Raw genomic sequence first — 19,283 nt, 5'->3', positions numbered from 1 at the left:
CAGTTATTAAAGGTAGTATCTGTATCGTTCTAGTTATGATGTGTGTGCTGTTGAAGTGGGCATGTAGTGAGTAGAAGCAAATGTATATTTAAGATTTATTAATCTTGGTTTCTTTAGAGAAGACTATAATGTTTTGGGTATAGTATATGGGATCTTTAAGGTTAAAAGGTGAGGGTGATCACTGGTACTTGCTAATGGTTGATTAATTAGGTGGTCTAAGGTTTTGAGGTGTCAGGTACGATAAGGTTTATAATAAGAAAAGGAGATAGGCACTAATCTGGTTATTCTGTATTTTCAGGCTAATAATTACGCTTCATCGATTTTGTTTGTTTGTTTGCGCAGGGGAGTCTTGTGGTGGTCTTCTCTGTGTCGTTCGGTGTGTGTGTATGTATTGGACACTATGGTGATATGTGTGATGTATAACACTGAAATAGACAGTGGTTTTTGTGATCAACATTTATTGATAGTGAGTAATGTGTATTCCTGAAAATGAACAGTGTATTGAGTGTGGAAAAGGTTATAGCCTTTGGACTATATATACAGAATCCAGTTGTAAGTGCAATGACTCTTTATTAAGTTTATTAATGGCATGAGTGATGTAAAATTTTTAGGTTAGGTACCTACTTATCGAATGGTGATGTTTTGGCTTTCTGGTTTTGGAAAATTTACTTGTGATTAATAGTAGGTTGAAGATGTTTTTAATATTGGTTATATATTGCTATCCTTGTGAGCTACAAACATTGGTACTTGCCACTCTCTTTCCTTTTGTTTGTCATGTTTTTGCAGTTTGTTTGATAATTATTTTTGACTGTTGGTTTAATATTTCAATATGTGATAACATGTATGTTGTAATCTAAATCACTTTATAAGAAAAAAAATTATTTTGTGAGTTTTTTTTTGGTTGGGTGAGGAGGTGTAAAATAGGTGTTATATATTTCTAAATTATTTAAGTTTTTATATATGTATAAGGTTAAATATAGACGTATTGTTATAAGGTTAAGTATAGACGTATTGTTTTCTTTCTTTAATAGTTTGTCTTTTCACTGGTGGTTATGTTAGTGTTTATAATGGACTAACGGCTGTTTTATATTTTCAAGTGGTGTGTGTTACGTGGCTGCGCTCCTGCGTGAACGGAGGTATGGAGGGGCTTTTTCGAGGAAGGTTCCTTAGTGTGTTTCTGAGCCTCTAACATTGAAGGGCACGAAATTTACTGTTGGAACTATATTTATTCCTCACCTTTGCAGAGCTACATTATGAAGCTGTTTAGCTTTTTGGATATCCTATCTCTGCAGCAAGGACTTATCATCCTGCATTTTGTGTACTGCCCTTGGTTCAGTAAAAGCCAAGGGGATCTCTCTGTCCCAAGGTAATAATATTTATACCTATATTTAATTATCATGATCACGACCTGTGATAATCAGCCAGCTGTTGTCATTTGTGAAGCTTGGAAAAGCCTTTCAATCAAACCAGCCATCGTCAATTTGTTAGGGATATTTAGTTTGTATTTGTTAGGATGTTCTTACTTTTCGTTGGCCTTCTCCTTTCTGGACCTCTCTCCAATCAGTATGCATGTGTTGATGACCTTTCCTAAATTGTGAAATTGTTTTCTTTTGCAGGGAGTTAAGATTGAGTGTGTATGATTTATTTTTGTATTATTGTTGTTCAGGTGTTATTTCTGTCTAAATATTATGTATTAAAATTAAGGAGATATTTGTGGTATTTTCTTTGTCCCCTTGAATTGACTTTGCACTCGTATTGATGTTTGGATACTATTGCACCTTTAGTGGACTTAGTACTGTATGATGGTGAATACTATTTGATAAGTGTAGTGTTTTGTGTGGTGGTCAAAGCCAGCCATCACAAGTGGCGATCGTGACAGGATCTTTCATTCTTGAGTATTCACCAGTGTTTGTGCAAAGTTAATACTTGGGGTAATTTTTCGGGCAGTGTATTTTCACCTCCTCGGTGTTTAGTAGAAATAATCAGGGAAGTAATGATAATCAGGGTAATGCTAATAATGATTTTTCTCTTAACAGACGCAATAGGCCAAATATATACAATCCAGAGAAATTGAGGACATTAATGTGTTTCTTTTGCAATAAGAAGGGGCACGTAAAGAGTATGTGTTATACGTTTAAAAGAGCGCAAGGTACCAATAGTAGGCCAGTGATGGGTGTGGAAAAGAGAGAGGGAGAAAATATCCCGCCAGGGTCTGCTGACCAATGACTATCTGGTTGTTTTAACAGATATTTGTCCTTCGGTAGTGTTTCCTTCGCCAATTCGACCAAGAAAAGACGAGTGCGTATTTTGCGTGATACTGGTGCAGCGCAGTCTTTGATCCTAAGGGAGGCATTACATTGTAATTTTGTACCGAAAAGTGTGGAATTTGTGTTATTGGCTGGTTATCCTGATACTGTAAGGTCATATGCTATTGAAAATTTTAATTTAATCTGCCCCTTCCTTTGCAGGGAATTTGAAATTGGCCATAGTAGATAAATTCCCGGTTAAGGAGGTTGATGTTGTGATAGGGAATGATGTGGCTATGAAGAATAATACTTGTCCCATATTGATAAACACTGATAGTGAAGTAGCAGCAGTTACTCGTTCTAGTGCTAGAATTGTTGACGCTGCAGAGTCAACAATTGATGTAGATTTAAGTAGTTTAGATCGTAGTGATAGCCTAGCTGTAGATCTTGGAATGTTAACGGACAAGTTAAATTGGACTACTGAAGAGCTAATATAGGCCCGGAGAAAGGAGTTTCGGGAACTCCATATCGAGTCAGGGGAGGTGTCTGATATGACTGGTCCCAAATTTAAGATAATTAATAATATTTTATATATGTTGAGTAGGCCTATGGGGGTGGATAATGTTGATCATGAAATTATGAAACAGATAATGGTTCCCTTTGGTTATAGGAATGAGTTAATGTCATTGGCTCACAAAAGTGGTTTGGCCGGCCATTTTGTAATTCATAAAACTTCCTGCAATTTGTTAGGGAATTATTATTGGCCGAACTTGAAGGCAGATATAAAGAAGTTTGTCAATAGTTGTGATATGTGTCAGAGGGTTGGTAAACACAATCAGCGGATTCCAAAATCGCCTCTATGTCCTATTCCCGTAGTTTCCGAACCTTTTAAGGAAGTCATTATTGATGTGGTTGGACCATTACCAAGGACGCGTAGTGGTAATGAGTATATTTTGACAATAATGGATAGGATGTCTCGATATCCCGAGGCAATACCACTACGTACCATAAAAAGCATTAAAATTGTTGACGTACTAATTGACTTTTTTACCAGGTTTGGGATGCCTAAAGTAATTCAATTAGATCTTGGATCTAATTTCATGAGTACGCATTTCAAAGATAAAATGGCAGAGTTGAATATTAGATTATTGACAGAGGGCTATGCAGTTATTAAAGGTAGTATCTGTATTGTTCTAGTTATGGTGTGTGTGCTGTTGAAGTGGGCATGTAGTGAGTAGAAGCAAATGTATATTTAAGATTTTTAAATCATGGTTTCTTTACAGAAGACTATAATGTTTTGGGTATAGTATATGGGATCTTTAAGGTTAAAAGGTGAGGGTGATCACTGGTAATTGCTAATGGTTGATTAATTAGGTGGTCTAAGGTTTTGAGGTGTCAGGTACGATAAGGCTTATAATAAGAAAAGGATATAGGCACTAATCTGGTTATTCTGTATTTTCAGGTTAATAATTACGCTTCATCAATTTTGTTTGTTTGTTTTTGCAGGGGAGTCTTGTGGTGGTCCTCTCTGTGTCGTTCGTTGTGTGTGTATGTATTGGACACTATGGTGATAAGTGTGATATATAACACTGAAATAGACAGTGGTTTTTGTGATCAACATTTATTGATAGTGAGTGATGTGTATCCCTGAAAATGAACAGTGTATTGAGTGTGGAAAAGGTTATAGCCCTTGGACTATATATACAGAATCAGGTTGTAAGTGCAATGACTCTTTATTAAGTTTATTAAAGGTATGAGTGATGTAAAATTTTTAGGTTAGGTACCTATTTATCGAATGGTGATGTTTTGGCTTTCTGGTTTTGGAAAATTTACTTGTGATTAATATTAGGTTGAAGATGTTTTTAGTATTGGTTATATATTGCTATCCTTGTGAGCTGCAAACATTGGTACTAGCCACCCTCTCTTCTTTTGTTTGTCATGTTTTTGCAGTTTGTTTAATAATTATTTTTGACTGTGGGTTTAATATTTCAATATGTGATAACCTGTATGTTGTAATTTAAATCACTTTATAAGAAAAAAAAAATTATTTTGGAATTTTTTTTTTTTTGGTTGGGTGAGGAGGTGTAACATAGTTGTTATATATTTCTAAATTATTTAAGTTTTTATATATGTATAAGGTTAAATATAGACGAATTGTTATAAGGTTAAGTATAGACGTATTCTTTTCTTTCTTTAATAGTTTGTCTTTTCACTGGTGGTTATGTTAGTGTTTATAATAGACTAACGGCTGTTTTATATTTTCAAGTGGTGTGGGTTACGTGGCTGCGCTCCTGCGTGAACGGAGGTATGGAGGTGCTTTTTGGAGGAGAGTTCCTTAGTGTGTTTCTGAGCCTCCAACATTGAAGGGCACGACATTTGCTGTTGGAACTATATTTATTCCTCACCTTTGCAGAGCTACATTGTGAAGCTGTTTAGCTTTTTGGATAGCCTTTCTCTGCAGCAAGGACTTATCCTCCTGCATTTTGTGTACTGCCCTTGGTTCAGTAAAAGCCAAGGGGACCTCTCTGTCCCAAGGTAATAATATTTATACCTGTATTTAATTATCGTGATCACGACCTGTGATAATCAGCCAGCTGTTGTCATTTGTGGAGCTTGGGAAAGCCTTTTAATCAAACCAGCCATCGTCAATTTGTTAGGGATATTTAGTTTGTATTTGTTAGGATGTTCTTACTTTTCGTTGGCCTTCTCCTTTCTGGACCTCTCTCCATTCAGTATGCATGTGTTGATGACCTTTCTTTAATTGTGTAATTGTTTTCTTTTGCAGGGAGGTAAGATTGAGTGTGTATGATTTATTATTGTATTATTGTGGTTCAGGTGTTATTTCTGTCTAAATATTATGTATTAAAATTAAGGAGATTTTTGTGGTATTTTCTTTATCCCTTGAGTTGACTTTGCACTCGTATTGATGTTTGGATACTATTCCACCTTTAGTGGACTTAGTACTGTATGATGGTGAATACTATTTGATAAGTGTAGTGTTTTGTGTGGTGGTCAAAGCCAGCCATCACAAGTGGCGACCGTGACAGGATCTTTCATTCTTGAGTATTCACCAGTGTTTGTGCAAATTTAATACTTTAGGTAATTTTTCAGGCAGTGTATTTTCACCTCCTCGGGGTTTAGTAGAAATAATCAGGGAAGTAATAATAGTCAGGGTAATGCTAATAATAATTTTTCTCCTAACAGAGGCAATAGGCCAAATATATACAATCCAGAGAAATTGAGGACATTAACTTTTTTCTTTTGCAATAAGAAGGGGCACGTAAAGAGTATGTGTTATGCGTTTAAAAGAGCGCATGGTACCTATAGTAGGCCAGTGATGGGTGTGGAAAAGAGAGAAGGAGAAAATATCCCGCCAGGGTTGGCTGACCAATGACTACCTGGTTGTTTTGACAGATATTTGTCCTTCGGTAGTGTCTCCTTCGCCAATTCGACCAAGAAAAGACGAGTGCGTATTTTGCGTGATACTGGTGCAGCGCAGTCTTTGATCCTAAGGGAGGCATTACATTGTAATTTTGTACCGAAAAGTGTGGAATTTGTGTTATTGGCTGGTTATCCTGATACTGTAAGGTCATATGCTATTGAAAATTTTAATTTAATCTGCCGTTCCTTTGCAGGGAATTTGAAATTGGCCATAGTAGATAAATTCCCGGTTAAGGAGGTTGATGTTGTGATAGGGAATGATGTGGCTATGAAGAATAATACTTGTCCCATATTGATAAACACTGATAGTGAAGTAGCAGCAGTTACTAGTTCTAGTGCTAGAATTGTTGTCGCTGCAGAGTCAACAATTGATATAGATTTAAGTAGTTTAGATCGTAGTGATAGCCTAGCTGTAGATCTTGGAATGTTAACGGACAAGTTAAATTGGACTACTGAAGAGCTAATCAAGGCCCAGAAAAAGGAGTTTCGGGAACTCCCTATCGAGTCAGGGGAGGTGTCTGATATGACTGGTCCCAAATTTAAGATAATTAATAATATTTTATATAGGTTGAGTAGGCCTAAGGGGGTGGATAATGTTGATCATGAAATTGTGAAACAGATAATGGTTCCCTTTGGTTACAGGAATAAGTTAATGTCATTGGCTCACGAAAATGGTTTGGCCGGCCATTTTGGAATTCATAAAACTTCCTGCAAATTGTTAGGGAATTATTATTGGCCGAAGTTGAAGGCATATGTAAAGAAGTTTGTCAATAGTTGTGATGTGTGTCAGAGGGTCGGTAAACCCAATCAGCGGTTTCCAAAATCGCCTCTATGTCCTATTCCCGTTGTTTCCGAACCTTTTAAGGAAGTCATTATTGATGTGGTTGTACCATTACCGAAGACGCGTAGTGGTAATGAGTATATTTTGACAATAATGGATAGGATGTCTCGATATCCCGAGGCAATACCACTACGTACCATAAAAAGCATTAAAATTGTTGACGTACTAATTGACTTTTTTACCAGGTTTGGGATGCCTAAAGTAATTCAATTAGATTGCGGATCTAATTTCACGAGTAGGCATTTCAATGATGAAATGGCAGAGTTGAATATTAGATTATTGACAGAGGGCTATGCAGTTATTAAAGGTAGTATCTGTATCGTTCTAGTTATGGTGTGTGTGCTGTTGAAGTGGGCATGTAGTGAGTAGAAGCAAATGTATATTTAAGATTTATTAATCATGGTTTCTTTACAGAAGACTATAATGTTTTGGGTATAGTATATGGGATCTTTAAGGTTAAAAGGTGAGGGTGATCACTGGTGCTTGTTAATGGTTGATTAATTAGGTGGTCTAAGGTTTTGAGGTGTCAGGTACGATAAGGTTTATAATAAGAAAAGGAGATAGGCACTAATCTGGTTATTCTGTATTTTCTGGTTAATAATACGCTTCATCAATTTTGTTTGTTTGTTTTTGCAGGGGAGTCTTGTGGTGGTCTTTTCTGTGTCGTTCGGTGTGTGCGTGTATGTATTGGACACTATGGTGATAAGTGTGATATATAACACTGAAATAGACAGTGGTTTTTGTGATCACCATTTATTGATAGTGAGTAATGTGTATTCCAGAAAATGAACAGTGTATTGAGTGTGGAGAAGGTTATAGCCTTTGGACTATATATACAAAATCCGGTTGTAAGTACAATGAGTCTTTATCAATTTTATTAATGGTATGAGTGATGTAAAATTTTTAGGTTAGGTACCTATTTATCGAATGGTGATGTTTTGGCTTTCTGGTTTTGGAAAATTTACTTGTGATTAATATTAGGTTGAAGATTTTTTTAGTATTGGTTATATATTGCTATCCTTGTGAGCTGCAAACATTGGTACTTGCCACCCTCTTTCCTTTTGTTTGTCATGTTTTTGCAGTTTGTTTAATAATTATTTTTTTCTGTTGGTTTAATATTTCAATATGTGATAATCTGTATGTTGTAATTTAAATCACTTTATAAGAAAAAAAAAATTATTTTGGATTTTTTTTTGATTGGGTGAGGAGGTGTAACATAGTTGTTATATATTTCTAAATTATTTAAGTTTTTATATATGTATAAGGTTAAATATAGACGTATTGTTTTAAAGTTAAGTATAGACGTATTGTTTTCTTTCTTTAATATTTTGTCTTTTCACTGGTGGTTATGTTAGTGTTTATAATGGACTAACGGCTGTTTTATATTTTCAAGTGGTCTGGGTTACGTGGCTGCGCTCCTGCGTGAACGGAGGTATGGAGGGGCTTTTGGAGGAGGGTTCCTTAGTGTGTTTCTGAGCCTCCAACATTGAAGGGCACGACATTTGCTGTTGGAACTATATTTATTCCTCACCTTTGCAGAGCTACATTGTGAAGCTGTTTAGCTTTTTGGATATCCTTTCTCTGCAGCAAGGACTTATCATCCTGCATTTTGTGTTCTGCCCTTGGTTCAGTAAAAGCCAAGGGGACCTCTCTGTCCCAAGGTAATAATATTTATACCTGTATTTAATTATCGTGATCACGACCTCTGATAATCAGCCAGCTGTTGTCATTTGTGGAGCTTGGGAAAGCCTTTCAATCAAACCAGCCATCATTAATTTGTTAGGGATATTTAGATTGTATTTGTTAGTATGTTCTTACTTTTCGTTGGCCTTCTCCTTTCTGGACCTCTCTCCATTCAGTATGCATGTGTTGATGACCTTTCTTTAATCGTGTAATTGTTTTCTTTTGCATGGAGTTAAGAGTGAGTGTGTATGATTTATTATTGTATTATTGTGGTTCGGGTGTTATTCCTGTCTAAATATTATGTATTAAAATTAAGGAGATTTTTGTGGTATTTTCTTTGTCCCCTTGAGTTGACTTTGCACTCGTATTGATGTTTGGATACTATTCCACCTTTAGTAGACTTAGTACTGTATGATGGTGAATACTATTTGATAAGTGTAGTGTTTTGTGTGGTGGTCAAAGCCAGCCATCACAAGTGGTGACCGTGACAGGATCTTTCATTCTTGAGGAATCACCAGTGTTTTTGCATAGTTAATTCTTGGGGTAATTTTTCAGGCAGTGTATTTTCACCTCCTCGGGGTTTAGTAGAAATAATCAGGGAAGTAATAATAATCAGGGTAATGCTAATAATAATTTTTCTCCTAACAGAGGCAATAGGCCAAATATATACAATCCAGAGAAATTGAGGACATTAACGTGTTTATTTTGCAATAAGAAGGGGCACGTAAAGAGTAGGTGCTATGCGTTTAAAAGAGCTCAAGGTACCTATAGTAGGCCAGTGATGGGTGTGGAAAAGAGAGAGGGAGAAAATATCCCGCCAGGGTCGGCTGACCAATGATTACCTGGTTGTTTTGACAGATATTTGTCCTTCGGTAGTGTCTCCTTCGCCAATTCGACCGAGAAAAGACGAGTGCGTATTTTTGCGTGATACTGGTGCAGCGCAGTCTTTGATCCTAAGGGAGGCATTACCTTGTAATTTTGTACCGAAAAGTGTGGAATTTGTGTTATTGGCTGGTTTTCCTGAAACTGTAAAGTCATATGCTACTGAAAATTTTAATCTAATCTGCCGTTCCTTTGCAGGGAATTTGAAATTGGCCATAGTAGATAAATTCCCGGTTAACGAGGTTGATTTTGTGATAGGGAATGATGTGGCTATGAAGAATAATACTTGTCCCATATTGATAAACACTGATAGTGAAGTAGCAGCAGTTACTTGTTCTAGTGCTAGAATTGTTGACGCTGCAGAGTCAACAATTGATATAGATTTAAGTAGTTTAGATTGTAGTGATAGCCTAGCTGTAGATCTTGGAATGTTAACGGACAAGTTAAATTGGACTACTGAAGAGCTAATCAAGGCCCCGAAAAAGGAGTTTCGGGAACTCTCTATCGAGTCAGGGGAGGTGTCTGATATGACTGGTCCCAAATTTAAGATAATTATTAATATTTTATATAGGTTACGTAGGCCTAAGGGGGTGGATAATATTGATCATGAAATTGTGAAACAGATAATGGTTCCCTTTGGTTACAGGAATGAGTTAATGTCAATGGCTCACGAAAATGGTTTGGCCGGCCATTTTGGAATTCATAAAACTTCCTGCAAATTGTTAGGGAATTATTATTAGCCGAAGTTGAAGGCAGATGTAAAGAAGTTTGTCAATAGTTGTGATGTGTGTCAGAGGGTCGGTAAACCCAAGCAGCGGATTCCAGAATCGCCGCTATGTCCTATTCCCGTAGTTTCCGAACCTTTTAAGGAAGTCATTATTGATGTGGTTGGACCATTACTAAAGACGCGTAGTGGTAATGAGTATATTTTGATAATAATGGATAGGATGTCTCGATAGCCCGAGGCAATACCACTACGTACCATAAAAAGCATTAAAATTGTTGACGTACTAATTGACTTTTTTACCAGGTTTGGGATGCCTAAAGAAATTCAATTAGATTGCGGATCTAATTTCACGAGTAGGCATTTCTAATATAAAATGGCAGAGTTGAATATTAGATTATTGACAGAGGGCTATGCAGTTATTAAAGGTAGTATCTGTATCGTTCTAGTTATGGTGTGTGTGCTGTTGAAGTGGGCATGTAGTGAGTAGAAGCAAATGTATATTTAATATTTATTAATCATGGTTTCTTTACAGAAGACTATAATGTTTTGGGTATAGTATATGGGATCTTTAAGGTTAAAAGGTGAGGGTGATCACTGGTGCTTGCTAATGGTTGATTAATTAGGTGGTCTAAGATTTTGAGGTGTCAGGTACGATAAGGTTTATAATAAGAAAAGGAGATAGGCACTAATCTGGTTATTCTGTATTTTCAGGTTAATAATTACGCTTCATCAATTTTGTTTGTTTGTTTTCGCAGGGGAGTCTTGTGGTGGTCTTTTCTGTGTCGTTCGGTGTGTGCGTGTATGTATTGGACACTATGGTGATAAGTGTGATATATAACACTGAAATAGACAGTGGTTTTTTTTTATCACCATTTATTGATAGTGAGTAATGTGTATTCCAGAAAATGAACAGTGTATTGAGTGTGGAGAAGGTTATAGCCTTTGGACTATATATACAAAATCCGGTTGTAAGTACAATGACTCTTTATCAATTTTATTAATGGTATGAGTGATGTAAAATTTTTAGGTTAGGTACCTATTTATCGAATGGTGATGTTTTGGCTTTCTGGTTTTGGAAAATTTACTTGTGATTAATATTAGGTTGAAGATTTTTTTAGTATTGGTTATATATTGCTCTCCTTGTGAGCTGCAAACATTGGTACTTGCCACCCTCTTTCCTTTTGTTTGTCATGTTTTTGCAGTTTGTTTAATAATTATTTTTTACTGTTGGTTTAATATTTCAATATGTGATAAACTGTATGTTGTAATTTAAATCACTTTATAAGAAAAAAAAATTATTTTGGATTTTTTTTTGGTTGGGTGAGGAGGTGTAACATAGTTGTTATATATTTCTAAATTATTTAAGTTTTTATATATGTATAAGGTTAAATATAGACGTATTGTTTTAAGTTTAAGTATAGACGTATTGTTTTCTTTCTTTAATATTTTGTCTTTTCACTGATGGTTATGTTAGTGTTTATAATGGACTAACGGCTGTTTTATATTTTCAAGTGGTGTGGGTTACGTGGCTGCGCTCCTGCGTGAACGGAGGTATGGAGGGGCTTTTGGAGGAGGGTTCCTCAGTGTGTTTCTGAGCCTCCAACATTGAAGGGCACGACATTTGCTATTGGAACTATATTTATTCCTCACCTTTGCAGAGCTACATTGTGAAGCTGTTTAGCTTTTTGGATATCCTTTCTCTGCAGCATGTACTTATCATCCTGCATTTTTTGTTCTGCCCTTGGTTCAGTAAAAGCCAAGGGGACCTCTCTGTCCCAAGGTAATAATATTTATACCTGTATTTAATTATCGTGATCACGACCTCTGATAATCAGCCAGCTGTTGTCATTTGTGGAGCTTGGGAAAGCCTTTCAATCAAACCAGCCATCATTAATTTGTTAGGGATATTTAGATTGTATTTGTTAGTATGTTCTTACTTTTCGTTGGCCTTCTCCTTTCTGGACCTCTCTCCATTCCGTATGCATGTGTTGATGACCTTTCTTTAATCGTGTAATTGTTTTCTTTTGCATGGAGTTAAGAGTGAGTGTGTATGATTTATTATTGTATTATTGTGGTTCAGGTGTTATTTCTGTCTAAATATTATGTATTAAAATTAAGGAGATTTTTGTGGTATTTTCTTTGTCCCCTTGAGTTGACTTTGCACTCGTATTGATGTTTGGATACTATTCCACCTTTAGTAGACTTAGTACTGTATGATGGTGAATACTATTTGATAAGTGTAGTGTTTTGTTTGGTGGTCAAAGCCAGCCATCACAAGTGGTGACCGTGACAGGATCTTTCATTCTTGAGGAATCACCAGTGTTTTTGCATAGTTAATTCTTGGGGTAATTTTTCAGGCAGTGTATTTTCACCTTCTCGGGGTTTAGTAGAAATAATCAGGGAAGTAATAATAATCAGGGTAATGCTAATAATAATTTTTCTCCTAACAGAGGCAATAGGCCAAATATATACAATCCAGAGAAATTGAGGACATTAACGTGTTTATTTTGCAATAAGAAGGGGCACGTAAAGAGTATGTGTTATGCGTTTAAAGGAGCGCAAGGTACCTATAGTAGGCCAGTGATGGGTGTGGAAAAGAGAGAGGGAGAAAATATCCCGCCAGGGTCGGCTGACCAATGATTACCTGGTTGTTTTGACAGATATTTGTCCTTCGGTAGTGTCTCCTTCGCCAATTCGACCGAGAAAAGACGAGTGCGTATTTTTGCGTGATACTGGTGCAGCGCAGTCTTTGATCCTAAGGGAGGCATTACCTTGTAATTTTGTACCGAAAAGTGTGGAATTTGTGTTATTGGCTGGTTTTCCTGAAACTGTAAAGTCATATGCTACTGAAAATTTTAATCTAATCTGCCGTTCCTTTGCAGGGAATTTGAAATTGGCCATAGTAGATAAATTCCCGGTTAACGAGGTTGATTTTGTGATAGGGAATGATGTGGCTATGAAGAATAATACTTGTCCCATATTGATAAACACTGATAGTGAAGTAGCAGCAGTTACTTGTTCTAGTGCTAGAATTGTTGACGCTGCAGAGTCAACAATTGATATAGATTTAAGTAGTTTAGATTGTAGTGATAGCCTAGCTGTAGATCTTGGAATGTTAACGGACAAGTTAAATTGGACTACTGAAGAGCTAATCAAAGCCCCGAAAAAGGAGTTTCGGGAACTCTCTATCGAGTCAGGGGAGGTGTCTGATATGACTGGTCCCAAATTTAAGATAATTATTAATATTTTATATAGCTTACGTAGGCCTAAGGGGGTGGATAATATTGATCATGAAATTGTGAAACAGATAATGGTTCCCTTTGGTTACAGGAATGAGTTAATGTCAATGGCTCACGAAAATGGTTTGGCCGGCCATTTTGGAATTCATAAAACTTCCTGCAAATTGTTAGGGAATTATTATTAGCCGAAGTTGAAGGCAGATGTAAAGAAGTTTGTCAATAGTTGTGATGTGTGTCAGAGGGTCGGTAAACCCAAGCAGCGGATTCCAGAATCGCCGCTATGTCCTATTCCCGTAGTTTCCGAACCTTTTAAGGAAGTCATTATTGATGTGGTTGGACCATTACTAAAGACGCGTAGTGGTAATGAGTATATTTTGACAATAATGGATAGGATGTCTCGATAGCCCGAGGCAATACCACTACGTACCATAAAAAGCATTAAAATTGTTGACGTACTAATTGACTTTTTTACCAGGTTTGGGATGCCTAAAGAAATTCAATTAGATTGCGGATCTAATTTCACGAGTAGGCATTTCTAATATAAAATGGCAGAGTTGAATATTAGATTATTGACAGAGGGCTATGCAGTTATTAAAGGTAGTATCTGTATCGTTCTAGTTATGGTGTGTGTGCTGTTGAAGTGGGCATGTAGTGAGTAGAAGCAAATGTATATTTAATATTTATTAATCATGGTTTCTTTACAGAAGACTATAATGTTTTGGGTATAGTATATGGGATCTTTAAGGTTAAAAGGTGAGGGTGATCACTGGTGCTTGCTAATGGTTGATTAATTAGGTGGTCTAAGATTTTGAGGTGTCAGGTACGATAAGGTTTATAATAAGAAAAGGAGATAGGCACTAATCTGGTTATTCTGTATTTTCAGGTTAATAATTACGCTTCATCAATTTTGTTTGTTTGTTTTCGCAGGGGAGTCTTGTGGTGGTCTTTTCTGTGTCGTTCGGTGTGTGCGTGTATGTATTGGACACTATGGTGATAAGTGTGATATATAACACTGAAATAGACAGTGGTTTTTGTGATCAACATTTATTGATAGTGAGTAATGTGTATTCCAGAAAATGAACAGTGTATTGAGTGTGGAAAAGGTTATAGCCTTTGGACCATATATACAAAATCCGGTTGTAAGTGCAATGACTCTTTATTAATTTTATTGATGGTATGAGTGATGTAAAATTTTTAGGTTAGGTACCTATTTATCGAATGGTGATGTTTTGGCTTTCTGGTTTTGGAAAATTTACTTGTGATTAATATTAGGTTGAAGATTTTTTTAGTATTGGTTATATATTGCTATCCTTGTGAGCTGCAAACATTGGTACTTGCCACCCTCTTTCCTTTTGTTTGTCATGTTTTTGCAGTTTGTTTAATAATTATTTTTGACTGTTGGTTTAATATTTCAATATGTGATAACCTGTATGTTGTAATTTAAATCACTTTATAAGAAAAAAAAATTTATTTTGGATTTTTTTTTTGGTTGGGTGAGGAGGTATAACATAGTTGTTATATATTTCTGAATTATTTAAGTTTTTATATGTGTATAAGGTTAAATATAGACGTATTGTTATAAGGTTAAGTATAGACGTATTGTTTTCTTTCTTTAATAGTTTGTCTTTTCACTGGTGGTTATGTTAGTGTTTATAATGGACTAACAGCTGTTTTATATTTTCAAGTGGTGTGGGTTACGTGGCGGCGCTCCTACGTGAACGGAGGTATGGAGGGGCTTTTTGGAGGAGGGTTCCTTAGTGTGTTTCTGAGCCTCCAACATTGAAGGGCACGACATTTGCTGTTGGAACTATATTTATTCCTCACCTTTGCAGAGCTACATTGTGAAGCTGTTTAGCTTTTTGGATATCCTTTCTCTGCAGCAAGGACTTATCATCCTGCATTTTGTGTACTGCCCTTGGTTCAGTAAAAGCCAAGGGGACTTTTCTGTCCCAAGGTAATATTATTTATACCTGTATTTAATTATCGTGATCACGACCTGTGATAATCAGCCAGCTGATGTCATTTGTGGAGCTTGGGAAAGCCTATCAATCAAACCAGCCATCGTCAGTTTGCTAGGGATATTTAGTTTGTATTTGTTAGTGTGTTCTTACTTTTCGTTGGCCTTCTCCTTTCTGGACCTCTCTCCATTCAGTATGCATGTGTTGATGACCTTTCTTTAGTTGTGTAATTGTTTTCTTTTGCAGGAAGTTAAGATTGAGTGTGTATGATTTATTATTGTATTATTGTGGTTCAGGTGTTATTTTTGTCTAAATATTATGTATTAAAATTAAGGAGATTTTTGTGGTATTTTCTTTGTCCCCTTGAGTTGACTTTACTCTCGTATTGATGTTTGGATACTATTCCACCTTTAGTGAATACTATTTGATAAGTGTAGTGTTTTGTGTGGTGGTCAAAGCCAGCCATCACAAGTGGCGACCGTGACAGGATCTTTCGTTCTTGAGTATTCACCAGTGTTTGTTCAAAGTTAATTCTTGGGGTAATTTTTCAGGCAGTGTATTTTCACCTCCTCGGTGTTTAGTAGAAATAATCAGGGAAGTAATAATAATCAGGGTAATGCTTATAATAATTTTTCTTCTAACAGAGGCAATAGGCCAAATATATACAATCCAGAGAGATTGAGGACATTAACGTGCTTCTTTTGCAATAAGAAGGGGCACGTAAAGAGTATGTGTTATGCATTTAAAAGGGCGCAAGGTATCAATAGTAGTCCAGTGATGGGTGTGGAAAAGAGAGAGGGAGAAAATATCCCGCCAGGGTCGGCTGACCAATGACTACCTGGTTGTTTTGACAGATATTTGTCCTTCGGTAGTGTCTCCTTCGCCAATTCGACCGAGAAAAGATGAGTGCGTATTTTGCGTGATACTGGTGCAGCGCAGTCTTTGATCCTACGTGAGGCATTACTTTGTAATTTTGTACCGAAAAGTGTGGAATTTGTGTTATTGGCTGGTTTTCCTGATACTGTAAAGTTGTATGCTATTGAAAATTTTAATTTAATCTGCCGTTCCTTTGCAGGGAATTTGAAATTGGCCATAGTAGATAAATTCTCGATTAAGGAGGTTGATGTTGTGATAGGGAATGATGTGGCTATGAAGAATAATACTTGTCCCATATTGATAAACACTGATAGTGAAGTAGCAGCAGTTACTCGTTCTAGTGGTAGAATTGTTGACGCTGCAGAGTCAACAATTGGTGTAGATTTAAGTAGTTTAGATCGTAGTGATAGCCTAGCTGTAGATCTTGGAATGTTAACGGACAAGTTAAATTGGACTACTGAAGAGCTAATCAAGGCCCAGAAAAAGGAGTTTCGGGAACTCCCTATCGAGTCAGGGGAGGTGTCTGATATGACTGGTCCCAAATTTAAGATAATTAATAATATTTTTGGGCTCAAGCCATGATGTCCTAATGGAAGGTTCCTTTAGTAGCTTACGAAGGGTATATATGACTACAGTGATATTGCCAGAGAATCAAATCAAAGGTTTCACAGAATTCTAACTTATGGCATGAGTACCTTTAAGATTACTCTCAAGGGTATCGTATATCATCAGGGGACGTATTCTTGACACGCCACATTGCAATCTGCACCCCAAATAGCCTTTACCCCTCTAGGCTCTAGGGGGAAAACGTGGCAGAATAGAAGGGTAACGTAATAAAGATTACCCTGGTTCCCCTACTAAAATCGTATCAAAACCGCGCCAACTCCCTCAGACGGTCATTCCTTTATCTGTAGCGACTCGCTACGGAGGTGTTCCCTGTCGATATGACATCTCCGATCGATTTCTGGGAATCTTTATGCTTCTACGGCTTCTTTCTCCATCTAGAAAGTTGAGTATTGATTGTTTACAATATGTAATTTAGTTCCAGTCTCGCAATGAAATTGTGTATTTCTTGTGTGCGGATCTTCGCCGATCGCCGGTGTCGCCATGGCACTGTCGTTCTTTGTACATGTGCTATTTAGTTAGCAGAACGACATTCCGGTGTAAATAGCTTATTCATTGTTATGAAAGCTATCTAGGCATTATATATTGTAAAGATATCTATAAGCATATTTTTCCCTTTCCGTGGCGATCGTATATGTCAGAGTTTTGGTGATTTAGGTAACCGAAATCTCGTCATGTCTGGGTAACATAACCTAGACAACATATACTTTCGTCATTTCCCCGGTTACCCTTGTGTATTGGTTATCATTCCTGGAGATCGATATCTCCTGGAATTATATTAATTATCATCAATCTCACTAGAGATTTATGGGTATTCTCTCTTCCCTCTGAGAGTAGCCTTAGGCTACAACTCTCTGTGTCGGCCTTGAATTTTGAATTCAGGCATGACTAGCCTAGAGTTTTCTGTCTCATCCCTTAACGGCCGTCGGCAAGTTCTGGGATTCGATCAGAACCTCAGAGTATTTAGTCTTTGTCGGCAGTCGGTCGGCGGGGTGATTGCATTCCCTTGCCGTCAGAACTACCGGCATAGGAGGCTAGCCCTCCCTAGACTACACCTGAAGTGGTCGAATGTTACCGCCACCTTCTCCCTGTGGTCTAGTAGACTAGTCCTATGCTCGCCGACCCTAGGCTATAGAGTCGTATACTCTTGTGGCCTAGGATGGCGCCGGCATTGGAACTCTGTTTCTCCCTTGTTGAGAGGTACGGCATGAGCTGCCGTCCCCTTAACTGTATTAGCACCTCCTAAGCTGGAGAATAAATGATTCTCCTGCTGCTTGTGGTCGTGCCGGTACTGAAACAGAGTTTCTTCAAGGTGTGTAGATCCGGCAACATTGCCGGTCCCTCCTATACCTCATATAGGACCCTTTCCCCTCCCCTCTCTGTTCTTTTACGATGGCCGAGCCATTGTCTTTACTGTGCTGGAGTCCTGCAACCTTACCATTGCAGGTGGGTTGCCGGAGCCGCCCTAGTCCCCCCCCCCACTCCTCAGTCATCAGATGTCGGCGACTGCCGACTGCCAACGGCCATGACGGCTGTCGGCGACTGCCGGCTTCCAGTGGCTTTGGCGGCTGTGGATTGGAGGCCCCTTTTGTCACCAAGGTTCTCCAGTTCTCCCTTAGACTGCTAGCTACAGTTTCTGTTGTCGGTGTATTGTTCTGGCCGGCAGTAGACCGGCACAGATAGATACTGACTCAGTAGGTAGTATGCCGACTGTACTCGTGCTGCCGAAGGCTGGCCTACAGTAGTAAGCCGGCAATAATACTGTGGCTAAATGGAAGTGAACCTTCTTTTCGGAGAAAGGCAGTAAAATTAGACTTTTACATCTTTTATTACTGTATACATATACAGTAATAGATAGCCTTCACTCCATGCTTTCTCTCTCTCTCTCTCTCTCTCTCTCTCTCTCTCTCTCTCTCTCTCTCTCTCTCTCTCTCTCTCTCTTTTCTAGCTTGCTAGATACTCCGACAATAGCTAGCTAATCAGGCAATATGCCGGCTGAACTACAGTATATGTCTATACAGGTAATCAGTATAATTGCAGTATAGTATATACAGCAGATGAATAACTATCGCATATATTATACTAGTAGTTATTTCCAATATATCTTGGGTATCCCTGCCCAGATATTTGCTGAACCCAATTCTATATTGATGGATTAATATTTCATCAATATTCTAATTTTAAATCAGTTTCCATTTACCCTGCAATATTGAATTTCGTAAAGGGCTGGTGGTGTGACACCTCTTACCCCTATAGGGGAGAGCCCTTATCCCTGAGTTTCCCTGATCAAGAAACTCCCTGATTTAATATTGTACGGGAGGTCACAGCAAATAGATTGGTTAGGATGCATAAGTATATGTCTTTTATTTTCTGCCGGCTGAACTACGGTATGGGTCTATACAGGTAGTCAGTATATTTGCGGTATAGTAAATATGGCAGATGGATAACTAACGTATAGATTATACTAGTAGTTATTTCCAATATATATTGGGTGTCCCTGTCTAGATATTTGCTGAACCCAATTCTATATAGATGGAATAATATTTCATCAATATTCTGATTTGAAATCAGTTTCTATTTACCCTGCAATATTAAATTTCGTAAAGGGCCGGTTGTGTGACGCCTCTAACCCCTAAAGGGGAGAGCCCTTATCCCTGAGTTTCCCTGTTCAGGAAACTTCCTGATTTAATATTCTAAGGGAGGTTGCAGCGAATAGATGGGTTGGGATAGACAAATATATGTCTTTTAATTTCTAATCAGCATATC

At 37.5% G+C, this 19,283-nt stretch overlaps 1 protein-coding gene across 1 annotated transcript in view; it reads left to right on the top strand.

Moving 5' to 3' along the window:
• Positions 1-19,283, top strand: part of LOC137643106 (probable serine/threonine-protein kinase clkA) — a gene marked incomplete at its 5' end in the record, with an annotated part of 41,944 nt that overhangs the window by 12,631 nt on the left and 10,030 nt on the right. Inside the window, 3 exons of the mRNA XM_068375952.1 lie at positions 1,245-1,366; positions 2,247-2,415; positions 8,068-8,189. Coding sequence (XP_068232053.1) covers positions 1,245-1,366; positions 2,247-2,415; positions 8,068-8,189 — 413 coding nt within the window. The remainder of the gene's footprint in view (positions 1-1,244; positions 1,367-2,246; positions 2,416-8,067; positions 8,190-19,283) is intronic.

Source organism: Palaemon carinicauda, chromosome 6, assembly GCF_036898095.1.
Source record: "Palaemon carinicauda isolate YSFRI2023 chromosome 6, ASM3689809v2, whole genome shotgun sequence".
NCBI lineage: Eukaryota > Metazoa > Arthropoda > Malacostraca > Decapoda > Palaemonidae > Palaemon > Palaemon carinicauda.
Note: the sequence above shows the minus strand (reverse complement) of the source record. Positions and strands in the feature narration are given on the sequence as shown.